This window comes from Schistocerca cancellata, chromosome 1, assembly GCF_023864275.1.
Source record: "Schistocerca cancellata isolate TAMUIC-IGC-003103 chromosome 1, iqSchCanc2.1, whole genome shotgun sequence".
Classification (NCBI taxonomy): Eukaryota; Metazoa; Arthropoda; class Insecta; order Orthoptera; family Acrididae; genus Schistocerca; species Schistocerca cancellata.
The window spans coordinates 573,921,257-573,949,179 of NC_064626.1; the positions used below are offsets into that span (position 1 = coordinate 573,921,257).

Consider the following 27,923-nt stretch of genomic DNA (forward strand, 5'->3'; position numbering starts at 1 on the left):
CTCTGGAAATCAACAAGGCATGACACCGAATAAGCCTCTCCACCCGATGTATCAGAGTGCTTGTTCTTTGGATGCCAAAGCTTGGTGGTGCCTTGGAGGTCGTGGAACAATGAGAGGTACTCAAGAATGTAAACCAGCAGAAACAATGAATCATCTTTTTCAGAACTGTCACTCATTTCGATCACTAACGTCATGGTAAGACAAGTGTGTCACCAGCTATGAGATCTGTTCATCCATTATTGTAACTGAAGCTGTGTATGAAAACCAGCGAGCACAAAATACAGAAGAATTACCGCTAAGCTGTTTACGTCATTTAGTAGAGCTCTCTTCCAACACAAGAGAGAGAAGACATCCAAGTAAACTGTCATGTGGCAAGTGCACAGCACAACCACACAGGTAATTAACTTCGAGAACGGTGACTAGAAATTACTTACTAAACTGATATACACATATGCTGGGTGACAGATCGTGCTTGAAGAATATGACAACATGAGATAACACCACGAAACACCTCACCAAGTACCATAAGTGCAAATGTTTGCTCCACTAACAATATTTCCTAACACAACAAGCAACCATAAAATTTAAATAAAATAAGTTACAAATAAATCACACAAATTTTCTTGGGTTTTTCAAATCGTGTCTCATGATGCAGATGGGCATTTACTTTGAAACATAAAACTACTCTCTGAATACTAAAATGAAATGCGTTTATGTTAGCAGTAAATTACAGTATGACCCCACTTTTACATTCCCGGAATTAACGTTTTCCCAATATTTACAACATTTTTCATGGCACCCATCAAATTTTCTGTGTTCACATTGTTAATTCACTCCTGATTTTGCGTTAACATATCGATAATTTTCCCGTGCTTTACACTTTATGAAACAATTTTTGTGAGAAAAAACAGATTTATTTAACAATAATACTGCTGGCATGGTTTTAGCCTTCAATAGTGTTTACAAATGTTATCCAATTAACTTTCTTGACACAATGGCAGTCCACTCAACAGATCTGAATGGTTAAAACTGGAACAACTAGGTTCATTCAAATAATGAACAATCACAAGTTTTGAAACTGTCCCTACTGCCATTGTACAACTTCATGATTGTCACGGCACCTTGAACGTATATTTCGCGTGGTTTGTTGTTTGCTCAAAAAAAATTTAACGTAAATATTTGCACTTAATAAGATAAATTCTCAAAACGCATTTTGCTAAGCTTTGAGTTTTTGTATTGCTAAAATGCTTCTGGTTTAAATAATGAAACACAGCACAAGTTACATACTTTGTTTAAATAATAAAACACAGCACCAGTTACATATTTTTTCACGCATAGAAAAACGCGTTTCGAGAATTTATCTTGTTGTCAAGTGCAAATATTTACATGAAGTATTTTTTTGTGAAATTTCCCTCACAAACTATGTGAATGATGGTTTGCATGTGTGCATGTACATGTTTGTTTCCTGCATAATGGAGGTGGTGACATACCTTATAACTCCAAAAACACTATCACAGAGTGAGGGAGACAGAACAGCACATATGCACACATCACACAAAATACATGAATATTTGCACTTGACGATGAGAATAAATTCTCAAAAGGCATTGTGCTAAGCATAAAAAAAAGTAACTGGTGCAGTGTTTCATTCTCAAATAATGAATAACAACTGCATGCTTCCCAAAAACACTGATGATAACAAATGAAATTAGATCAAACATTTCTACTTCCCACACAATTACAGTTTCAGTTCTGTTAGCAGCAAAGGATGGTGTACAAAATTCAGATACCCTATATTGCCTAATAAACAAGTCCCTAGTGGGTATTTTGATATCTATTATCTACATATACTACACATACACTACGAATATGGAAGGCGGGACCATAAATAACTTTTACCACATAAAAAGTTATTTCTCATATTTTACACCATTTCTGAAGTATCTTGAAAAGTGTAAAAGTGGTGTTTCACAGTACTTTTAAAATAATACCCAAAGATTATTTCTGTGTATGTTAGATATTATCACACTCAACTTCTTATCAGTAAGTTACACCTGAATTTTACATTCCAATTTCTTCCATAACTCAGCAAAGAAGCAAGGAATTTAGTACAGACAAAAAAAAACATCAACTTTACATAAAATAAGGGAAAGACAACCACTCACCTCTATACCAGACTGAAACGTGGTGCCCAAACACATGTAACAGACAATATTCACACTAACTTTCGAGGTCTCCTCTTCTATCAAAAGTAAACACACCTAGGCAGACACCAAAATGCAAACTCCTGCGGTCACAGGAGTGTGTGTTTGGGTGTCTGCGTCATTGAGTATATGAATGTGTGTGCTTTTGCTAGAAAAAGAATAAGAGCTAAAAAGCTAAAGTATCATTTACTTTTACACCTATCAATGTGCCACACATCAGTCTGCTGTAGGCAAGTGGCTGTTTTTCCCAAGAATTTACATTATTTTAAAACATCAACTTTCAAACTTAAACTTACACCATCTTTTGTATATGTACTTGCAACTGTGCACACACAAATGCAAATATTGCTGCTTTCTAATTTAGATAATTTCAATTTTTTTAATGTTAATGTATAGATTTTCAACGTGAAGAAAGCATGTGGAATTCAAAGCTGGATGTGTTCTTCCACAAATCAAATAATAAATGTGTGTCCTTTTTGTGACATGATAATTGATAGCCCATTGTGTGTATTTCCAAACAACAGTTCTGAAAGGCAAGCATTAATAAACTTATTAGTTAAACAATAACAAAAAGTTTTTCACGGCAGCCTCAAATCGCACTCAGTAGGTTTTATTGACCAACTTTGCTCTATAATATTGAAAAGCATCATCAGAAACTCTCAGATTTATAGTTTGAACTACAGAGGTTGGCTGATTACATTGCCAACAATGCAATCAGCCAACCACTGCACTTGAAACTGTAAATCCCAAAGATTCTGATGATGCTCTTGTAATATTAAAAAGCGAAACCAGTCAATAAAACCTACTGAGTAAGACTTGTGGCTGTCATGAAAAACTTATTTCAACTGTTGCTGTTTCCCGTGCATGCAATGCCTGCTCTCAATAAATAATAATGAACATCTCCTGTATTTTCAACAGCAGAGCTAAGAAAGACAGCAGATGCACTTTGTTATCTATGTTATACTGATACATTTAAAAAGCTTGTGGATGTTCCACTACCACAACAGTGATTTGTGCCCTATCAACAAAGCATTCGACAACATTATTTTGTTCAACAGCAATTTAATTTTCTTCTATAGTATCCTAATGATTATACTTAAAGTAATTTTACCTTGGGTTTTGAAACTTTTTTGATGGAGAAAATTCCCAGTACTACAACTCTATTGCCGGGCACAACTCGCTCACAGAGGTACCTGTATGTGAATTTAGGATAGATTCATTAGTTATAAATACTAACATTGTGTATATTCTATCATTTTAAATTCCCTACTCTGCAACATCAGGAAATTCACATTAAATTGTAAAAGCAAACACAACCTTCCTCTGCAAACAACTGTGAAGTGCATGGCAGGGGGTACTTGCCACTGTATCAAATGGAGTCATTAAATATGCATCCTGTTTTCTATTATTTCCTCCACCCTTCTGCCACTCAGCAAGGCTGTGTCACTAATGTGCAGAATATTATTTGGATAGCCATGTTTTGCTCTGTTCTCTTGTAATAAAATGAGAAGCAAAAACTGCAAAATAAAAATCTATTCACTCTGAGTTGCACATGAAGAAGGAGTGATGGAATGGTTGTTTTTGCAACATAAATTTGTAAATTCATGCTTTGTTTACATTCTCATGGTAAGTATGAACAAAAGGTAAATGGCTGAAAAAACACACCACAATAGAACCTACAATCTGAAGTACATGTTCACGTCTTGTGGTACTTGTCATTGTAAAACTTTTGAAAACTATAAGAGACATTGCATGCATAACTTTGTATATGAATGGTGTGTTTACGCATTGTATCAATCTGCTTCCTATCCCGCACCGAATAACAGACATTACCATGAAGTTCTTAAATCAAAATTCGAATAATTTCCAGGACTATTATGCTGGTCCTCACTTTGGCTTTCACTTCTACCACGATATCCACATGAAGTATATGTTAATGGCACTATGATTCCAAACTTATATGAAAATGAGTCATCACATTCACACTATGATTACTTCTAGTTAACTATTACGATGTTCAAAACAAGCTCAAAGTTGATGGCTAATCTGCTGTGTGTTTCATACTGAGGCAAGCAAAAGTTGATAGATTTAGGTTCCTAACTTAGTTAAACACGTGCCTGTCAAAAAATAAGAAACAATGTGTGGGATAAACAAAATTGACATTTTTTTCCAATTTTTCTTTACATACACGTGCAACTGTTTAGCTTATTCTTTTCCACAGCAAAAACTAATGTGCTACAGAATGCAAATATTCATCTCTGTAGTACACACTAACTCCAGAAATATAAACAAAGTTAATAAATGGAAGCAGGTATGTCTTAACTAATAATTCCTCCTCATGGTCAATCAGATGGCCCCTCGCTCAATTGTCATCAAGATGACAGAATAACAATGGCGATCATCATTTGACCAGGGCAATAATGATATTTGTTTATTGTGGTCAATGCTATCTTCATGAATTAACTCATCAGGATGAGAGAAAAGACTGCTATGCATTTGAACTAACATAGCTGCAATGCATACCTGTCACAGTAAAGTTCAAGGTGACGTGGCATCTCTCCTTGCGGAATATAATCAGGCAACTCTTGTAATTTCAGAACTTGAAAGTCTACACAGGTGCACTTGTCAGGGACAATGAAGAAAGGATCCAAAGGACACTTTGGACGACCTGCCTGCTCCCTGAAAAATAATTAGCAACGGATAAGACATATGGCTTAACCCCATAAATGTACAACTTCAGTAGTATTCAACATAAAAGCCTGTCAAGTATATTAACAAACCCACAATAGAACATAGCCATGAAACAATCCTAACAGTACATGTTTAGTCAACTATCACTCACATGAAACATCTGTGATAGCAACAGACAATTAGATATCACAACATAAAAAAACATAATTCAGGTAAATTCACACAGCACTACATGGCATTTATAGACTTTCTGCAGTGAATGAACAAAAAGTTAAAAACAACAGGAATTTAAAAAGTGTATGAATGAAAACAACGAGAAGAGCACTGAAAAGCTTAATATTAGGGTAAAAAATCATGTTGAACAAGCAAATGACATTCTAGAAAACCGCACATTAACAATTAACTTGGTCCCAATATCCCCAGTTCCACCAAGTAAAATTGCACCAAATTAATTGAAAAAGCTAATTTATCAAAAATTAGAAAGATACTCTCCAGAAGGGTTGAGATATATTCACAGAATATGGGCAATGACATATCAACATTCTTGGACCGAAACTGAATGGATGCAATGGAATTTTCTCGCCTCATCTTCCGGCCAATTACAACATATATCTTACATCAATGCACAATGCAAATAGGCAGTCTATGCCCACTGGTGTCGCTCAGATTTACTGGAACTATTCCACACAAAGAACTTTTGAAAGGAAAATTGTGGTATCTGTGCTTAAAAATACATGAAAAATGTCTACTTCACATATGTAAATTTCCATCCACATTGATCAGTAAGTTGGAATTGCATTCTATGCAGAGAATTCTAAAAATACTAGCCCATGGTACATAGGTAATTGGTTGGACAATAATGGCGAGAATGTAGAAAAACTGGCTAAACATACATGTGTATATCTACTGGCGATGTTCTGATATGCATCCAATGTCATCTTTTCTAGCAAATTTGCCTTTACATGTGACACAATGTCTCCAGTATCACACACAATACAAATGCTTCATGATTTGCAAAGGGCAACTAACAATAATAATGAATTATAGTGCCAGTAGTAAAATTATAAGACATCCGTAAGCTTTTACCCTACCTATGGTCAGAAGTTTCTAAGCAGTCACCATCAAGAGTTTTAGAAAGTTCAAATCTGGGGAGAAAATCACCAGGGACCTGACTGACCTGCCCCTCCTTCCCAAGACTATCAATCTTCCATCTTCCAAACCCCTGCCCTTTCCAACTACCATGAAGAACCAACACTTTTAATGTGTGTACATAACATCAAAATTTTCACCTCCTGAAATTAAGTACTGGCCAGTCGTTCTGGTTGTTTGCAATTTTATAGGTATATACAAACCAGCAAGTCAGCCAAACAACTACATATGTACAAACATATGAAACTTCAAGTCCTAAACATTATCACATAAATCAAAATGTCATTTGTGAAAATAAAATAGTTGCATAAACTCACGTATTGCACCGCCGAGGCAATGCATAACCCTCAAGACCTGGCTTAACAGCCAAATGAGTTGTAATACTCTTGCAGGAACGGCACTGTATAGCTATTTGTGTTGCTTTTGCACGAACACCAGACGCCGATACAACAATTCCTGGAATTTTCACCAGCCGTGACACTGTTTCAGACTACAGAAAACAGAAAACACAACATAAAAAGTTATTCACAGCATAAAATAAGATCAAAGTTTTCTTCTCAATCACAACAATCAAAAAGTGCTGGAAAAGGAAACTGTAGATTACAGCAAATAATAAGGTTGATGTGTGTACCGCGTATCGAGCATTTTTTATGGCAGAACCCATGGACTAGAATGTTTATTGTTGTTATTTTGGAAGTGATAGGTACATTCAAGAAAGATTATTGTAAGTATTAAATAACTCAATACTTTAGTTATTTACATATTTATTTGTTTGTAATGATAATGGGTACTATAAGTACTCATACACAGTTAGTGATAAATGTTCAGTGCGGTATTCAAACAACAACAGACATAAATATACAAAGAACAAAGTCCTACACTATAGTCCGTGAGACGTGATTGGTACTGACGGTTCACGCAGGCATACTGCAATGTTGCTGAATGTGGCTAACAGGACTTGCACCCAGTCAGTTACAACTTACATGCTTTCTCTAGCACAAGAAACAAAAGCACTGACAACATGCACGTCATATTTGTACACGTGAATTTAATCACAATTGCTACCTGTAATATATGATCTCAAAAAATTGAGAAGAACTACTTAGTAATTAATATACTGAAATATCAAAGTTATTTTTCACTTTATCCATGTTATATGGATGTTCTTTGAGGTCTGCGACTGTATTTATAATATTTTGTGGAATAATTTGAACATAACCTATCAGCTGATGTATAAGTAACTGTATAATGCACCTGATGATGACAGCATGCTGCCGGAATACATCGTACTAATAAAATAATAGTAAAAAGTGACTGCAGCAGTATAAATTATTCCACATAAAGTTATTTGTCAAACTATACAATTGAAATGAAAACCAATTTCGCAAATCATTGAATATTTACAGTTGTTTCTGTTGTTAAATATTAGCCATATTAATCAGATCTACAACACCTGACAGAATAATTTATCAGTATATTAACAGTTATAATCTGAAGATGGTGCTCACAATATGATAATAGATTGATGGCATGCTCCCTCCTAAAATTCTTGTGAGGTGTTGTTATGCTAATAGGAAAACACAATCCTCATTACTGTCAGAATATCATTCAAAATTGTCTTCTTCAGTACAACTCAAACTATCACTGCTCCCTCCCATATGTACGATTCAATTTTCTAAGCATTCTTCCACAATGCCTTCATTTTTGGCTGTCTCTCTGAGAATACTTGCAGTACTGTTTACAATTTTTGTCCAGGTCTCACTCACTTGACTGACTGCTGCTAAAAGATTTTCAACTCTAGACCATATTTTTTATTGTTTGCACTAATGCAATTTTTTATTTGCACCCATAACCTTTTAATGGCACTTAAGTGACAACAGTATGGAGGAAGCCCAACAATTTCATGCCTGTGCCTTTTAACAATTTCACCAATTACATACGTTGGAAATTATGGTTTCTTTTGTGCCACAATTTTGAGAAATTCTGCCTTCTTCAAACCTCTGAAACCCACCTTTCATCATTTTAGCCACTGAATACTATCGCCTTTTTTCATTGCCAAAGTTGGTGTCATCATGAACAATGGAATGATAAGAGAAACTCTCCATGATGAGCACTGATGGACTTGCCAGATTCATCATAAGCGGCATCTCAATCAGGTTCTGAAAACCACACTGTTCATCTCTCTGTCATAATCACCTGAATTTTTTTTAGAATGACACATTAATAGGCACTTCGGCACAAAATTGTCCACTATATCTGCATGTAAAACAATTATTTGGCTTTCTTTTCCAACAGGTACTGCCATGGTCCCCTCAGGTGTTTCATCACTCCAGCCTCTATGTAATGAATTCCCAACGGTTATCTATCCACAGTATATTTTTGAATCTCACATCATGATACTGCACAGAAATCTGCACCACACAACTAAATCTAGCCTTTCCATCAATATTTTACATCTGTTAAACACAGAATAGCTCAAGCTTATGTCTTTTGGCACTGTACATAATGAAAATTTGTTTCCTTTTGAAAGACAATCTTTCTGAAGTGACACGAGTAATTTAGACAGAGCAGGATGTTCCCTTCTCTTACAATAGTTATGTATATGACAACGAATAGTGTCATTCTCAAAATTGGCCAAAGCTGCCAGTTGCTTCTTTCTTGGACACTTCTTTCCTGGCGTGCTGAATCTTGTTGTACCACTCTCACTGCCATCTATAACGTAGTGTTCTTTCCCTATTTTTACAAAAGGACTTTTTTCTTATTTTCAATGCCACTGCAATCCTCTTAACAACTCGAGCAACAAGAAATAAGGGCTAACCTTTTTCCTTTTCTTTTTGAAAGTAGTCTCTTATTGAACACATGAATACGTGGGCCTAGCTGTGTAGCATGCTTTTCTTCCTCATTTCACGTCATATGTTGGACTGGCACTACTCGTTGCACTGGAAATCGTTTAAAATGAAACAGAAGCATATAAACACTTACAAAAATCAAACACACTACAAACTGAACTATTAACACAAAAGACAGCACCAGTTTCGTGTGAGACACTCACAGGTAATTTTCAGAATGCGCGTGTCAGGCTTGCAGAACATGTGGCTCCTGCTACCTGCTTGAGTACAGTCCGTCGTTGGCCTATTACCTGCGACAACAGAATGACGCTACTGAGCTGTAAGTACCAATAACTCGTCTCCCAGACTATAGCAACACGGGGGAAATCAAAATTTTTGGACTAGTACTTCTGAACCGTCAGCAAAAGCTTTTTAAAGAAGAGAGCAAGTAAAAGATACAAGGAAAGTTCACTGAAAAAGAACTTTAAATCCAATATTATCACTACTACCGGCATAGTTATCATTCAATCACTATCACTACTTTTTATGTCTATTTGTACTATTACTGTTACTGCTGCTGCTGCTATTGTCACCCTTTATGTACCAGCCTATTAAAGATTCGGTGAGCCCATCAAAAACTATGTTAACTAATTTGAACTGAAGTTGTGCAGAGCCAAGGATAGGATCAATTTTAAATGTTTCATGTCCTTCCTTTATGATTTGTTACACTTTCTTAGAATATTTCATATTTGTAAATCATGCACGTTCCTTGTCCATGTTAAGGCCCACCATCACAATGTGTTTCAAGAAATGCATACATATACCCACTGTTCAGCAACATTATCAAATGAATAAGACAATTTACATAAACCTTGTGCTTTGTGAACTTCAATTCATAAAATAATGGAAAGGTAACCACTCCCCTATAGCAGATCAATACACAGAAATATACAACAGAACATAGCACTGACACTAGCTATCTAACACCACCACCGTCACTACTACTACTACTACTACTACTACTACTACTAACACCACCACCACCACCACCACCACCACCACGACTACTACAGCGCGCGCGCGCACACACACACACGCACACACAGCCATTAAAAACACCCAAATGCACAGTATAACAAAAAGACATGTAGGGGTTGGGGGGGGGGAGGGAGGGAGGGAGAGGGAGAGGGAGAGGGAGAGAGAGAGAGAGAGAGAGAGAGAGAGAGAGGAGCTGAGGGGAAGATGGAATGAGGAGAATATGATGAGAGAAGGGAGAGACGTTGAAACATATGGGGAGGCAGAAGGGGGCAGTGGGGAGGGAGGTGGGAGAGAAGGGGGTCAAGAAGGGGCGGTGGGAGAGGGTCAGTGGGAGGGGGGAGGTGGAGATGGGGCCGTTGCGGTAGGGAAAGAGACGGGGGCGGCGGGAGGGGGGGAAAAAGAGACGGGGGCGGCGGGAGGGGGGGAAAAAGAGACGGGGGCGGCGGGAGGGGGGGGGGAAAGAGACGGGGGCGGCGGGAGGGGGGGGAAAAGAGACGGGGGCGGCGGGAGGGGGGGGAAAAGAGACGGGGGCGGCGGGAGGGGGGGGAAAAGAGACGGGGGCGGTGGGAGGGGAAAAGAGACGGGGGCGGTGGGAGGGGAAAAGAGACGGGGGCGGTGGGAGGGGAAAAGAGACGGGGGCGGTGGGAGGGGAAAAGAGACGGGGGCGGTGGGAGGGGAAAAGAGACGGGGGCGGTGGGAGGGGAAAAGAGACGGGGGCGGTGGGAGGGGAAAAGAGACGGGGGCGGTGGGAGGGGAAAAGAGACGGGGGCGGTGGGAGGGGAAAAGAGACGGGGGCGGTGGGAGGGGAAAAGAGACGGGGCGGTGGGAGGGGAAAAGAGACGGGGCGGTGGGAGGGGAAAAGAGACGGGGGCGGTGGGAGGGGAAAAGAGACGGGGGCGGTGGGAGGGGAAAAGAGACGGGGGCGGTGGGAGGGGAAAAGAGACGGGGGCGGTGGGAGGGGAAAAGAGTGGGGGGCGGTGGGAGGGGAAAAGAGTGGGGGGCGGTGGGAGGGGAAAAGAGTGGGGGGCGGTGGGAGGGGAAAAGAGAGGGGCGGTGGGAGGGGAAAAGAGAGGGGCGGTGGGAGGGGAAAAGAGAGGGGCGGTGGGAGGGGAAAAGAGAGGGGCGGTGGGAGGGGAAAAGAGAGGGGCGGTGGGAGGGGGAAAAGAGAGGGGCGGTGGGAGGGGGAAAAGAGTGGGGGCGGTGGGAGGGGGAAAAGAGTGGGGGCGGTGGGAGGGGGAAAAGAGTGGGGGCGGTGGGAGGGGGAAAAGAGTGGGGGCGGTGGGAGGGGGAAAAGAGTGGGGGCGGTGGGAGGGGGAAAAGAGTGGGGGCGGTGGGAGGGGGAAAAGAGTGGGGGCGGTGGGAGGGGGAAAAGAGTGGGGGCGGTGGGAGGGGGAAAAGAGTGGGGGCGGTGGGAGGGGGAAAAGAGTGGGGGCGGTGGGAGGGGGAAAAGAGTGGGGGCGGTGGGAGGGGGAAAAGAGTGGGGGCGGTGGGAGGGGGAAAAGAGTGGGGGCGGTGGGAGGGGGAAAAGAGTGGGGGCGGTGGGAGGGGGAAAAGAGTGGGGGCGGTGGGAGGGGGAAAAGAGTGGGGGCGGTGGGAGGGGGAAAAGAGTGGGGGCGGTGGGAGGGGGAAAAGAGTGGGGGCGGTGGGAGGGGGAAAAGAGTGGGGGCGGTGGGAGGGGGAAAAGAGTGGGGGCGGTGGGAGGGGGAAAAGAGTGGGGGCGGTGGGAGGGGGAAAAGAGTGGGGGCGGTGGGAGGGGGAAAAGAGTGGGGGCGGTGGGAGGGGAAAAGAGTGGGGGCAGTGGGAGGGGGAAAAGAGTGGGGGCGGTGGGAGGGGGAAAAGAGTGGGGGCGGTGGGAGGGGGAAAAGAGAGGGGCGGTGGGAGGGGGAAAAGAGAGGGGCGGTGCGAGGGGGAAAAGAGAGGGGGCGGTGAGAGGGGGAAAAGAGAGGGGGCGGTGAGAGGGGGAAAAGAGAGGGGCGGTGAGAGGGGGAAAAGAGAGGGGGCGGTGCGAGGGGGAAAAGAGAGGGGGCGGTGAGAGGGGGAAAAGAGAGGGGCGGTGGGAGGGGGAAAAGAGAGGGGGCGGTGAGAGGGGGAAAAGAGAGGGGCGGTGGGAGGGGGAAAAGAGAGGGGGCGGTGAGAGGGGGAAAAGAGAGGGGGCGGTGAGAGGGGGAAAAGAGAGGGGGTGGTGAGAGGGGGAAAAGAGAGGGGGCGGTGAGAGGGGGAAAAGAGAGGGGGCGGTGAGAGGGGGAAAAGAGAGGGGGCGGTGAGAGGGGGAAAAGAGAGGGGGCGGTGAGAGGGGGAAAAGAGAGGGGGCGGTGAGAGGGGGAAAAGAGAGGGGGCGGTGAGAGGGGGAAAAGAGAGGGGGCGGTGAGAGGGGGAAAAGAGAGGGGGCGGTGAGAGGGGGAAAAGAGAGGGGGCGGTGAGAGGGGGAAAAGAGAGGGGGCGGTGAGAGGGGGAAAAGAGAGGGGGCGGTGAGAGGGGGAAAAGAGAGGGGGCGGTGAGAGGGGGAAAAGAGAGGGGGCGGTGAGAGGGGGAAAAGAGAGGGGGCGGTGAGAGGGGGAAAAGAGTGGGGGCGGTGAGAGGGGGAAAAGAGTGGGGGCGGTGAGATGGGGAAAAGAGTGGGGGCGGTGAGATGGGGAAAAGAGTGGGGGTGGTGAGAGGGGGAAAAGAGTGGGGGTGGTGAGAGGGGGAAAAGAGTGGGGGTGGTGAGAGGGGGAAAAGAGTGGGGGTGGTGAGAGGGGGAAAAGAGTGGGGGTGGTGAGAGGGGGAAAAGAGTGGGGGTGGTGAGAGGGGGAAAAGAGTGGGGGTGGTGAGAGGGGGAAAAGAGTGGGGGTGGTGAGAGGGGGAAAAGAGTGGGGGTGGTGAGAGGGGGAAAAGAGTGGGGGTGGTGAGAGGGGGAAAAGAGTGGGGGTGGTGAGAGGGGGAAAAGAGTGGGGGTGGTGAGAGGGGGAAAAGAGTGGGGGTGGTGAGAGGGGGAAAAGAGTGGTGGTGGTGAGAGGGGGAAAAGAGTGGTGGTGGTGAGAGGGGGAAAAGAGTGGTGGTGGTGAGAGGGGGAAAAGAGTGGTGGTGGTGAGAGGGGGAAAAGAGTGGGGGTGGTGAGAGGGGGAAAAGAGTGGGGGTGGTGAGAGGGGGAAAAGAGTGGGGGTGGTGAGAGGGGGAAAAGAGTGGGGGTGGTGAGAGGGGGAAAAGAGTGGGGGTGGTGAGAGGGGGAAAAGAGTGGGGGTGGTGAGAGGGGGAAAAGAGTGGGGGTGGTGAGAGGGGGAAAAGAGTGGGGGTGGTGAGAGGGGGAAAAGAGTGGGGGTGGTGAGAGGGGGAAAAGAGTGGGGGTGGTGAGAGGGGGAAAAGAGTGGGGGTGGTGGGAGGGGGAGAAGGTCATCATGATGTGGACTGGGGAGAAGTGGTGTGGACAGAAGAGGGGAGATGGGAAAAGGCAAGGTGATTCAGTGGGGAAAGGTTAGCATAAGTTTAGGCAGGGGGATTGTGAGCGCACAGGATGTGTTGGAGAGACTATTTCCATCTGTGTAGTTCAGAAGTTCAATGAAAGGTGCTGGGAGGAAGTATCCAAATGGCTCACATAGTGAAGCACCTGTTGAACTCATTTGTGTTATGGTGTGTATCATGTTTGACAAATGGATGTCAAATTTGTTTTTTGCCACTGTTTGGTGGTGGCCCCTCATGCAGACGGTTGATTAGATGTCTTGCCCAATAGAATGGTGTACATGAATTGCAGTGTAGTTGATATGTAAAATGACTGCTTTCACACTTGGTCCTGCCTGTGACTGGACTGCAGTAGGTGGTGGCTATGGGTGTATGGGTTTTGCACCTGGGATGACAACAAGGATTCGACCTATTAGGTGCAGGTTTGGGAGTAGGATTGGAATACGGATGGCCAAAGGCAATGGAACTCTACTTTGGGAGATGAGGGTAGGATATCCCTCATCTTCTCAAGGCACAACAGGTAATCGAAGCCTTGGTGAACGATGTAGTTGAGATTTTAGTGCAGAAGCCTTTCACTGGACACCTCTAACTGACAAACCAGGGACTCCTAAGATACGACTTGGCAAGCAAATGGTAATGAGATGGGGAGCTATTAATATCAATGGGGGCTACTCTGGGAAGAAGGTAGAGCTGGCAGAGGCTGCAAGTAAGATGGGGCTGGACATTTTAGCTGTTAGTGACATTCGGGTAAGGGGTGAGAAAGAAGAGGAAGTGGGAGAATACAAGGTCTACCTGTCAGGAGTCAAAGCAGGAATAGCACAATGGGGTATAGGGCTTTACATCAGGAAAGAAATGGAACCCAGCGTAGTTGCAATAAGGTATGTAAACGAACGACTGATGTGGATAGATTTGACAGTGTCTAGCAAGAAAATTAGGATTGTGTCAGTATATTCGCATTGTGAAGGGACAGATCAAGATAAGATGGATAGTTTTTATGAGGCACTCAGTGATGTAGTTGTTAGAGTAAAGGACAAGGACAGGATTGGAAATCGAACAGAAGGGTATGAAAAGGTTATGGGTAAATTTGGAGAGGATATGGAGGCCAACAGGAACGGGAAACAACTCTTGGATTTCTGTGCCAGTATGGGCTTAGTAATCACACACTCCTTTTTTAAACATAAGAACATTCACCGGTATACTTGGGAAGGCAGGGGAACCAGATCTGTCATTGACTATATAATAACAGATCAGGAATTCAGGAAGGCTGTGAGGGACACACGTGTATTCAGGGGATTCTTTGATGACACTGATCATTATTTAATCTGCAGTGAAATTGGGATTGTGAGGCTGAAAGTGCAGGAGGTCAGGTCCATATGTAGGAGGATAAGAGTGGAGAAACTTCAGGATAAGGAAATCAGGCACAAGTACATAACAGCGATCTCAGAAAGGTACCAGTTAGTTGAATGTAGTCAATTACAGTCATTGGAATAGGAATGGACAAGGTACAGGGATGCAGTACTAGAAGTGGCTAAAGAATGTCTTGGAACAGTAGTGTCTAAAAGTAGGATGAAGCAAACAGCTTGGTGGAATGATACAGTCAAGGCAGCCTGTAAAAGGAAAAAGAAGGCGTATCAAAAATGGCTACATACCAGAACCCAGGTAGACAGAGAAAGTTATGTTGAAGAAAGTAACAAAGCCAAACAGATATTTGCAGCATCCAAGAAGAAATCTTGGGAAGACTTTGGAAACAGGTTGGAGACTATGGGTCAAGCTGCTGGAAAACCATTCTGGAGTGTAATTAGCAGTCTTCGAAAGGGAGGTAAGAAGGAAATGACAAGTATTTTGGACAGGTCAGGAAAACTGCTGGTGAATCCTGTGGATGCCTTGGGCAGATGGAGGGAATATTTTGAAGAGTTACTCAATGTAGGTGAAAATGCGATCAGTAATGTTTCAGATTTCGAGGTAGAATGGGATAGGAATGATGATGGAAATAGGATCACATTTGAGGAAGTGGAAAAAATGGTCAATAGATTGCAGTGCAATAAAGCGGCTGGGGTGGATGAAATTAAGTCGGAACTCATCAAATACAGTGGAATGTCAGGTCTTAAATGGCTACACAGGATAACTGAAATGGCCTGGGAGTCGGGACAGGTTCCATCAGACTGGACAAAAGCAGTAATCACACCAATCTTTAAACATGGAAACCGGAAAGATTGTAACAACTACAGAGGTATCTCTTTAATCAGCGTTGTGGGTAAAATCATCTCAGGTATTGTTGAAAGGAAAGTGCGAGTATTAGTTGAGGACCAATTTGATGAAAATCAGTGTGGGTTTAGGCCTCTTAGAGGTTGTCAGGACCAGATCTTTAGCTTACGGCAAATAATGGAGAAGTGTTATGAGTGGAACAGGGAATTGTATCTATGCTTTATAGATCTAGAAAAGGCATATGACCGGGTTCCTAGGAGGAAGTTATTGTCTGTTCTACAAGATTATGGAATAGGAGGCAAACTTTTGCAAGCAATTAAAGGTCTTTACATGGAGTTGACGGTAATTTGAGTTCATGGTTCAGAGTAGTTTCAGGGGTAAGACAAGGCTGCAACCTGTCTCCACTATTGTTCATATTATTTATGGATCATATGTTGAAAACAATAGACTGGCTGGGTGAGATTAAGATATGTGAACACAAAATAAGCAGTCTTGCATATGCGGATGACTTAGTTGTGATGGCAGATTGGATTGAAAGTTTGCAGAGTAATATTTCAGAGCCAGATCAGAAATGTAAGGACTATGGTATGAAGATTAGCATCTCCAAAACGAAAGTAATGTCAGTGGGAAAGAAATATACACGGATTGAGTGCCAAATAGGAGGAACAAAGTTAGAACAGGTGGACGGTTTCAAGTACTTAGGATGCATATTCTCACAGGATGGCAACACAGTGAAAGAACTGGAAGCGAGGTGTAGCAAAGCTAATGCAGTGAGCACTCAGCTACGATCTATTCTCTTCTGCAAGAAGGAAGTCAGTACCAAGACTAAGTTATCTGTGCACCGTTCAATCTTTCGACCAACTTTGTTGTATGGGAGCGAAAGCTGGGTGGATTCAGGTTACCTTATCAACAAGGTTGAGGTTATGGATATGAAAGTAGCTAGGATGATTGCAGGTACTAGTAGATGGGAACAATGGCAGGAGGGTGTCCACAATGAGGAAATCAAAGATAAACTGGGAATGAACTCTATAGATGTAGCAGTCAGGGTGAACAGGCTTAGATGGTGGGGTCATGTTACAAGCATGGGAGAAGCAAGGTTACCCAAGAGACTCATGGATTCAGCAGTAGAGGGTAGGAGGAGTCGGGGCAGACCAAGGAGAAGGTACCTGGATTCGGTTAAGAATGATTTTGAAGTAATAGGTTTAACATCAGAAGAGGCACCAATGTTAGCACTGAATAGGGGATCATGGAGGAACTGTATAAGGGGGGCTATGCTCCAGACTGAACACTGAAAGGCATAATCAGTCTTAAATGATGATGATGATGATGATGATGATGATGATGATGAGCTACAGATTCTCCAGCTTATAACAAAGTAAGTCTACTTTCCATTAAATTTCTTGTTGGCTTTTACCACTTGTTTAAAAGGAACAACTGCATCCAGTTAACACAAGACAGAGAAACTGATTCCGACCTGTACGCCATTTCATAAAGGAAGTGCATTACTTAGCAATATATAGAACACATGACAGTTCGACAGTGGATTGTTTGCCCATGCCACTGAGTCGATCAGAGTTAATTCAACTCAGCACAACATGGTTGAAAAACAAGCACTATGGAGCTCCACCAACCTTCGGTTCATGACGAGTTTACCTTTCTAAATAAATACCTAAGTCCATTTAACTCCGATAGTGAGACATGTCAAACTGAAAGTAATGCAGGATAGAATGTTCTTGTATTGGAGTCAGGATTGTTTGCTCAGTCAGTCAATTCACAGGTTTTCTAGAGTTTCGCTGTACCTACATAGCATTTTGGTTTAGAGTTTTCTTCTGACATGCTTCTGTTAAGAAGTGAATAGTATCTGTGTATAACAGTGTGGCAAGTGCGTATTAAGTCATTGAAAGTGTGTGTGTGTGATTTATGGAGCATTAGTGACAATGTGGGAAATGGATAGGTAAAAGTTAGATATAGTGGGAATTAGTGAAGTTCGGTGGCAGGAGGAACAAGACTTTTGGTCAGGTGAATACAGGGTTATAAATACAAAATCAAATAGGGGTAATGCAGGAGTAGGTTTAATAATGAATAAAAAAAATAGGAGTGCAGGTAACCTACTACAAACAGCATAGTGAACGCCTTATTGTGGCCAAGATAAGACACGAAGCCCGCGCCTACTACAGTAGTACAAGTTTATATGCCAACTAGCTCAGCAGATGAAGAAATTGAAGAAATGTATGATGAGATAAAAGAAATTATTCAGATAGTGAAGGAAGACGAAAATTTAATAGTCATGGGCGACTGGAATTCGATAGTAGGAAAAGGAAGAGAAGAAAATGTAGTAGGTGAATAAGAAATGAAAGAGGAAGCCGCCTCGTAGAATTCTGCACAGAGCGTAACTTAATCACAGCTAACACTTTGTTCAAGAATCATAAAAGAAGGTTGTATACATGGAAGAAGCCTGGAGATACTGAAAGGTTTCAGATAGATTACATAATGGTAAGACAGAGATTTAGGAACCAGGCTTTAAATTGTAAGACATTTCCAGGGGCAGATGTGGACTGAGACCACAATCTATTGGTTATGAACTGTAGATTAAAACTGAAGAAACTGCAAAAAGTTGGGAATTTCAGGAGATGGGACCTGGATAAACTGACTAAACCGTAAGTTGTACAGAGTTTAAGGGGAGCATAAGGGAACAATTGACAGGAATGGGGGAAAGAAATACAGTAGAAGAAGAATGGGTAACTTTGAGGGATGAGGTAGTGAAGGCAGCAGAGGATAAAGTAGGTAAAATGGCGAGGGCTACTAGAAATCCTTGGGTAACAGAAGAAATATTGAATTTAATTGATAAAAGGAGAAAATATAAAAATGCAGTAAATGAAGCAGGCAAAAAGGAATACAAACGTCTCAAAAATGAGATCGATAGGAAGTGCAAAATGGCTAAGCAGGGATGGCTAGAGGACAAATGTAAGGATGTAGAAGTAAGAGGGGTAAGATAGATACTGCCTACAGGAAAATTAAAGAGACCTTTGGAGAAAAGAGAACCACTTGTATGAATATCAAGAGCTCAGATGAAAACCCAGTTCTAAGCAAAGAAGGGAAAGCAGAAACGTGGAAGGAGTATATAGAGGGTCTATACAAGTGTGATGTACTTGAGGACAATATTTTGGAAATGGAGGAGAATGTAGATGAAGATGAAATGGGAGATATGATACTGCGTGAAGAGTTTGACAGAGCACTGAAAGACCTAAGTCGAAACAAAGCCCCGGGAGAAGACAACATTCCATTAGAACTACTGACAGCCTTGGGAGAGCCAGTCCTGACATACCTCTACCATCTGGTGAGCAAAATGTATAAGACAGGCGAAATACCCTCAGACTTCAAGAAGAATATAATTCCAATCCCACAGAACGCAGGTGTTGACAGATGTGAAATGTTGTGGATTGGCAAGAGAGCCAACCCGGTATGAGAGGAAGCCAAAAGGCACGCGTTTTAGCTCACACGGGCTGGCGTGAGGTCTGGAACAGGTAAAGGAAATTAGACGAGCAAAAAACGTACGTAGCTGCTGGAATACTTAACTTTAATCCATAAATGGTGAACATTGCTCTTGACGGTACATGTTTTACAGCATCAATAGTAACTGGTAATGGCGCCTTGCTAGGTCATAGCAAATGACATAGCTGAAGGCTATGCTAACTATCGTCTCGGCAAATGAGAGCGTATTTTGTCAGTGAACCATTGCTAGCAAAGTCGGTTGAACAACTGGGGCGAGTGCTAGGAAGTCTCTCTAGACCTGCCGTGTGGCGGCGCTCGGTCTGCAATCACTGATAGTGGCGACACGCGGGTCCGACGTATACTAACGGACCGCGGCCGATTTAAAGGCTACCACCTAGCAAGTGTGGTGTCTGGCGGTGACACCACATGAAAATTACTGAACTATCAGCTTAATAAGTCACGGCTGCAAAATATTAACGCGAATTCTTTACAAACAAATGGAAAAACTGGTAGAAGCCAACCTCGGGGAAGATCAGTTTGGATTCTGTAGAAATATTGGAACACTTGAGGCAATACTGACCTTACGACTTATCTTAGAAGCTAGATTAGAAAAACTTACACTTTGTAGACGTAGAGAAAGCTTTTGACAATGTTGACTGGAATACTCTCTTTCAAATTCTAAGGGTGGCAGGGGTAAACTGCAAGAGTTGAGGGGCATGAAAGGGAAGCAGTGGTTGGGAAGGGAGTGAGACAGGGTTGTAGAATCTCCCCGATGTTATTCAATCTGTATATTGAGCAAGCAGTAAAGGAAACAAAAGAAAAATTTGGATTAGGTATTAAAGTCCATGGAGAAGAAGGAAAAACTTTAAGGTTCGCCGATGACATTGTATTCTGTCAGAGACAGCAAAGGACCTGGAAGAGCAGTAGAATGGAATGGACAGTGTCTTGAAAGGAGGATATAAGATGAAATTCAACAAAAGCAAAACGAGGATAATGGAATGTAGCAGAGTTAACTCAGGTGATGCGGAGGGAATTAGATTACGAAATGAGACACTTAAAGTAGTAAAGGAGTTTTACTATTTGGGGAGCAAAATAACTCATGATGGTCGAAGTAGAGAGGATATAAAATGTAGACTGGCAATGGCAAGGAAAGCGTTTCTGAAGAAGAGAAACTTGTTAACATCGAGTATGGGTTTAAGGGTCAGGAAGTCGTTCCTTAAAGTATTTGTATGGAGTGTAGCCAGGTATGGAAGTGAAACATGGACGATAAATAGTTTGGACAAGAAGAGAATAGAAGCTTTCGAAATGTGGTGCTACAGAAGAATGCTGAAGATTAGATGGGTAGACCACATAACTAATGAGGAGGTACTGAATAGAATTGGGGAGAAGAGGAGCTTGTGGCACAACTTGACTAGAAGAAGGGGTCAGTTGGTAGGACATGTTCTGAGGCATCAAGGGATCATCAATTTAGTATTGGAGGGCAGCGTGGAGGGTAAAAATCATAGAGGGAGACCAAGAGATGAATACACCAAGCAGATTCAGAAGGATGTAGGCTGCAGTAGGTACTGGGAGATGAAGCAGCTTGCACAGGATAGAGTAGCATGGAGAGCTGCATCAAACCAGCCTCAGGACTGAAGACCACAACAACAACAGTGACAATGTTATGAAAAGCATAGATTGCTACTTACCATATAGTGTCAATGTTGCATCACAGACAGGCATACCGGAAAGGCCAAACAAATACGCTTTTGGCCAAACGGCCTTCTGAACACATGCACACATTCATGCAAACACAACTCGCACACACGGTAACTATCTCTAGTCTCAGCAGCCAGAGACACTGGTCATGTGTGTGAGTTGTGTTTGTGTGAATGAACGCATGTGTTGTCTACTTCAGAAGGAGGTCTTTTAACCGAAAGCTTAATTGTTTAGCAGTCTTTTTGATGTGCTTGTCTGTGACTCAACATATGCACTATATGGTTTGTAGCAATCTATCCTTTGCATAGTATCATAATATTGTCATTATTACATCCCAGATTTTCCATTGTTTGATATCGAGCATTGGTATCGCAGGGCCTGTAGTGATAACCAGAGGCAGTGTAGCATGAATACTCGATGTTTCATCTAACAATTCCTTGAGTGACAGTTATATTATTACAAAATTATTTTAAAACAGATTAAAGACTGGTAGGTACTGTGCATTTGTGTATGGATGCAGGGAGAATTAGCCACTGTCTGAAATCAGATGGAAGCTATGTTGGCCATGGGCTGACAGACTTCAGGCTGCTGCCCTTGGCTGTAGTGGTCTTAGGTGCCCAAGACAGATGCTTTCACATTTTTGGTGCCTTTAGCATTGTCTTGGATCCGTGATTTTGCAGGGCCTTCGGATACCAATTTGGTCACCTCACACTGACAGAAAATGGTGAACAAGGGCCAGGCGAAAAATCTCCAGGCTGAAGGCTGAACTGAGTACTGGCCGCACAGTTGTCACCTCAGACCTTAAATTCTTTTTAAGGTATTGCCCACTGCTGAAGGAACGTATGAGCAATCCCATAAGCTCTGGACAAGCACAGAGGGTGGATTTACTGGCCATTAGGAGTTCCAATGTTAGGCAGGTGACGGAACTCTTAAGGAAAATAGTGTGTAGTTTGTGTTACAAGGCCTGTATCCACTCTGCTTGCTGAGATGTGGAAGAGGCTCCACTGGTGGCAAATGAAGGCACTGGTTGCACCCAGCTGCATATAGTGGCCCATGTCATCATGAATGATGCCTGCCGCCTTGATTCAGAGATAATCCTTGGTTCCAACTGGCAGTGAACTACCTTGGTGAAGAGAGCTAGCCTCGTGTACAGAGATGTTGGCAACAGAGATAGTGTTTTACAGCATCATTCACAGAATCAATCACAATTCTCTGCTTTGAAGTCAAGTGGAAGGTATAAATGAAAGGTTTAGTTGATTCTGTAATGAGTGTGGGAGCGGATTTCTCAACCTTTGTTACTGAGTGGAATTGTTGGATCCTCCTTAATATGTCACATGCCGCTACACAGGAAGTGGCTACTAGGGTAACAGAGTACATATGATGTGCACATGTGTGGTTTTTAGGATAGGGAAATCTACTCAAAGGCCCAATAAGGTAAGTTCTGATTTCAGACCGGGAAGAATATCTGCCCCATTCATGAAAAAAGCAGCATTCAACATGGCAGATCACAGAAAGAAATGTTAATACATTATTAGTTAACTGCAGGCATATCCACTAAATGGTTCCACAACTAGTCTCACTTAACGGTAGTAACATCCAAACAGTACAAGAGACAGAAATCTGGCTGAAACAGGATGTTATTAGCACTGAAATTCTGAATTGCAATTGGAATACATATCACAAAGACAAGACTGAAAGCCACCCGTGGAAACATGTTTATAGCTATTAATAATATGATAATATTTAGTGAGTTTGGTACAGTACCCTAATGCACAATAGTATGGTTTCAGATAAGTATTAAAGATGGGGAAAACATGATGACTGGATGCTTTTGTGTAATTCAGGCCTTGGGAGTAATAGTAGCAGAACATTTGAGGTAAAACTTGGAGAAGGTTGCATATAGACTTCCAGGTCACATTATTGTACTAAGGGATACTTCACCTTGCTTGCTATCGAATGGGAGACAAAGTGATTACAGCGGATGGTAGGGACAGGGAATTATGTGAAATTATTCTAAACACCTTATCCAAAATGTATCATGAGCTGTTATCAGAGAACCAATTCACAAAAGGTCACACCTTACAACTTTTGGTTACAAACAGGCATGTGTGTTTTGAATCAATTAGTACGAAGCAGGGAACGTGTGTTCATACACCCATTACAGCATCACCGAACAAGGCTATAAATAGGAATGTAAAAAAGGTAAGACGATAGTTTTGCTTATTAAGTGCAGCAAGAATCAGTTTACCTGTGCTGTCAATATGAAACAGTCAACTCTGATGAAAAAGTTGAGTGTAAATCAGCAAGATTCAAGGGTATCATACAATGTGCCTTAAAAAGCTGTGCCAAGCAAATTGTGTGGAAAGGGAAAGACCATTGTGGTTCGAAAGCAGTGTTAGAAAGCTGCTCCAAGAGCAAAGATGCTTCAGTCCAGATTTAAAAGTAGCCAAAACCTCATGGACAAAGTGAACAAATAAAAAATTAGGATGAGGAGCACCATTCATAAAGTGTTCCATGAATTCAATAGTAAAATTATATCCACCAATCAGACAGAAAATCCTAAGAAGTTTTTGTCTTATTGTTAGTGGTGTAATGTTAGCCCTGTTTTAAGGTGACAACACCACATTTTTGGCTCATGTTAACGTCCGTTTTCAGACACTTGCCTCTGTTTTGTCATTGTCATCCAAGTTGAGTTTTATGAAATAAAGTATTTAAATAAAATCTGTACACAGACTTATTATCGAGCTTCATTTACTGTCCCTGATTACAAGTTGCATACTGTATTTTACGGACTGTAAGATGCGCTTTTTTCTTTGAAAAATTACCTCCAAAATTCAGGTGCATCTTAAATGTCTTATACTTGAAATCAATAAAAAAAAATCAAGTGTCCGATCTAAAATTCCTGACAGTCTTAAAAATGGACACATATTCAATGCTGCGGGGAGCCTATTTCTATCTGGCAGCACTGGATTCAACTGGCAGCAGTAGTGCACCAATGCTATGAACATTCAGGTGCATCTTAAATGTCTTATACTTGAAATCAATAAAAAAAAATCAAGTGTCCGATCTAAAATTCCTGACAGTCTTAAAAATGGACACATATTCAATGCTGCGGGGAGCCTATTTCTATCTGGCAGCACTGGATTCAACTGGCAGCAGTAGTGCACCAATGCTATGAACATTCAGGTGCATCTTAAATGTCTTATACTTGAAATCAATAAAAAAAAATCAAGTGTCCGATCTAAAATTCCTGACAGTCTTAAAAATGGACACATATTCAATGCTGCGGGGAGCCTATTTCTATCTGGCAGCACTGGATTCAACTGGCAGCAGTAGTGCACCAATGCTATGAACATTCAGGTGCATCTTAAATGTCTTATACTTGAAATCAATAAAAAAAAATCAAGTGTCCAATCTAAAATTCCTGACAGTCTTAAAAATGGACACATATTCAATGCTGCGGGGAGCCTATTTCTATCTGGCAGCACTGGATTCAACTGGCAGCAGTAGTGCACCAATGCTATGAACATTCAGGTGCATCTTAAATGTCTTATACTTGAAATCAATAAAAAAAAATCAAGTGTCCGATCTAAAATTCCTGACAGTCTTAAAAATGGACACATATTCAATGCTGCGGGGAGCCTATTTCTATCTGGCAGCACTGGATTCAACTGGCAGCAGTAGTGCACCAATGCTATGAACATTCAGGTGCATCTTAAATGTCTTATACTTGAAATCAATAAAAAAAAATCAAGTGTCCGATATAAAATTCCTGACAGTCTTAAAAATGGACACATATTCAATGCTGCGGGGAGCCTATTTCTATCTGGCAGCACTGGATTCAACTGGCAGCAGTAGTGCACCAATGCTATGAACACGAGTTGCAGTGATTCACAAGCTTACTAATACTATCTTCCTCCTACTCTGCCATCACAAACCCAGAACACTGTGAATCCCATGATGCGTCTTTGCAGTCTGTTGCCACTGAACTTTGAAGACTAAACGTGCAAATAGAGGACTGAATGTAAAATGGCCAAAACTAGAAGATTACAATTTTCAGGAATTTTATAGGGCAGTCTGGTTTTATATACTAAGAATTTCTTTTTAGTCTAGCTTTGCAATCTAATAATACAACTGGTAAAAATGTTTTAATTGGATTAAAATTAAGGTGCACATTGTAGTCCATAGCGTCTTACAGTCTGTAAAATACAGTACATCTGTTTTTCATATAGTGACAGAGTTCATTGATGGTATCGCGAGCAGCAGCAAATCTGACATTACTTCACAATTGCTTTTTCAGGAAGAGAGAAACAATCGATGCTTTTCGAGGAAGAGAGGAAACAATCAGTTCTGTCAGCTGGAGGTAGCTTTGGCCAGTGTAAGCAGGCTTTTACAAAATTACCTGTTACACTTGTGGGAAGAGGGCCATTTTGCAAAGATTGTAAAAATAAAGTGAAGGGAGAAATGAAATGCTGCAATTAATGTAAAAAAAGGAGTAATTTGAAGTCAGACTGAACATTATTGAAGTCCAAGAAGGCAAAAAGCTCGGGATGTAAATGCCTTTATGAATATGAGTCTATGAGTTGACCTAAAAGATTCTTGGATCATGAGTACAGGTGATCATGAGCATTTGTGCAATTAGAGAGAATTGTTTGAGAAACTGGATAGCATGCATTGCTCAATGAAAGCTTCTGTAGGTGATGATAACTTCTTGATGTGACTGAATGCGGCATGGTGGAACTGTGTGCATGGCAAGGTTTTATCTACACGTTAGTTACTTAGCAGAGTGCTTTTTGTGCCTGAACTCAAATTCAGTCTGTTTTTGACAGGAACTGTGTTGGACCTGTAAGAGGTTTCCACCCAGCATATGCATAAAATATAAGGAAGAGCAGATAGAAGAGGTTGACAGTCTTAATTTCCTGGGATTACAACTTGATAATAAATTCAGTTGGGAGGAGCACACCACAGAACTGCAGAAACGCCTTAACAAATCTGTATTTGCAATTCGAGTCTTAGCAGACATAGGTGACATAAAAATGAAAAAGCTTGCATACTTTGCCTACTTCAATTCCATAATGTCATATGGTATAATATTTTGTGGCAACTCCAAGTCAAACAAAAGTTTTCAGAGTCCAAAAGTGTGTAATACGTATTATTTGGTGGAGTAAATTCACGGACGTACTGTACAAACCTCTTCAAAGAACTGGGTACACTAACTACTGCCTCTCAGTATATTTACTCCTTAATGAAATTTGTGCTAAATAATATACCTCTTTTTCCAACAAACAGCTCAATTCATACATACAATACCAGGAACAAAAATGATCTGCACAAGGACTTAAAAGCACTTACTTTAGTTCAAAAAAGGGTCCACTGCTCAGGAACATTCATCTTCAATAATTTGCCAGCAAACACAAAAAAATTAGTTACAAATAAAGATCAGTTGAAAAGGAGCCTGAAAGACTTATTAGTGGCCAACTCCTCCTACTCAATTGACAATTTTTTTAGTAGAAACAAATGATGTATATATTCATACTATTAGTATTGTTATTTCAGCTTTAAAAAAATTGACATGTTCCACATCCACGAGGATCTCCTCAGCACGGATCTACGGAACACAAAACTAATCTAATCTAAGACATGCAGCATCTTGTGTTAAATGTTGAAACATGTCAGAATAAAAATATCTATTAAATCTGAGTACAGGAGGGTAATAAATAAATCAAAAATTGAGAAAGTCAGGAAATTGCTCAATGACATGAACTGGATAGATGTAAAATACTTCTGACTCAAATGGAAAATACAAAGCATACATTAATAAAGTTACTTCCTCTTTTGAAAATTGTTTTCACCTACATACAGGAGGGTAATAAATAAATCAAAAATTGAGAAAGTCAGGAAATTGCTCAATGACATGAACTGGATAGATGTAAAATACTTCTGACTCAAATGGAAAATACAAAGCATACATTAATAAAGTTACTTCCTCTTTTGAAAATTGTTTTCACCTACAGATACCTCAAATCACACAGAAGCCAAAAAGTAAACTGTGGATTACACAAGGAATAAAAATATCATGTGGGACAAAAAGGCAACTGTATCTACTATCTAGGAACAGCTCTGATGCTAGAATTGTAATGCGTTACAAAAAATACTGCAAAATATTGAAGCAAGTAATCCAGAAATCAAAGCAGTTTTATTATGAGAAAAAGATAATGGTATCCAGCAACAAAACAAAAACTGTATGGAACGTTGTGAAGACAGACAGGTGGGGCCAAAAAGGAAGAAGAACAGATAACTCTAAAAATAAATGAGACTTTGGTAACAAATGCATGTAGTGCTGCAAACCTCTTAAAACAGGTACTTCATTTCTGTTACTGACAGCTTGGGGTTATCAGGTTTGTAAACAGTGCAATGGCATATCTGAGACCAGTCTTTAAAGATAACTCCAGTAAAATGGAAATGACGTCTCCCAAAATAGCAGCATCCATCATAAAATCCTTAAAATCTAAGTATTCTAGTGGGTACGATAACATATGAACGAAGTTAATCAAAGAGTGCTCATGCAAATTGATTTCTATCTTAAGTTATTTGTGTAATCAATCTCGTATCAGCAGAACATTTCCACACTGGCTAAAATATGACCAATTTCATTTTTGACGGCTTTCTGTAGGTCTATATCACCAATATCAGAATTTTGTCGATTTTTGGAACATATTTTATGTTTGCATGAAGACATTTCTTGATACAGCAAATCCCTATATAGGAATGACGGATTCTGCAAACAACGATAGTGTTAAGCCCAGCTCACTACAATCATCTTCAAGACCCAGAAGGCAACAAACAAATACAGGTAACTAGGTCGATGTTGTGTTCCTTGACTTCCAGAAGCCGTTCGATACAGTTTCACACAACCGTTCGATACAGTTCCACACTATCACTTGATGAGCACAATATGATTATACAGAACATCACATTAGCTTCGTGACTGGATTGATGAGTTCCTAATAAACGGGACACAGCACGAGCTTCTTAACAGACATATTTTGAGAGACAAAAGGTAACGTCTTGTGTACCCCATAACATGCACCTTAATTTTTAAGCAACTTTATAAAGAAAAATTTTTACCGTTTTTATTATTAGATTGCAAGGCCAGAGTAAATAGAATTCTTAGTTTATAAAA

General features: G+C 41.4%; 1 protein-coding gene across 2 annotated transcripts in view; it reads right to left on the reverse strand.

Annotated features, from left to right (window-relative positions):
- The window catches only part of LOC126181739 (DNA replication licensing factor mcm5), a 101,121-nt gene that overhangs the window by 47,128 nt on the left and 26,070 nt on the right, over window positions 1–27,923 (reverse strand). For both annotated transcript variants that reach the window (XM_049924794.1, XM_049924795.1), the window contains exons 4-6: window positions 6,362–6,534; window positions 4,728–4,883; window positions 3,316–3,397 (exon numbers count right to left, since the gene is read on the reverse strand). In XM_049924794.1, the coding sequence (XP_049780751.1) occupies window positions 3,316–3,397; window positions 4,728–4,883; window positions 6,362–6,534 (411 nt within the window). The remainder of the gene's footprint in view (window positions 1–3,315; window positions 3,398–4,727; window positions 4,884–6,361; window positions 6,535–27,923) is intronic.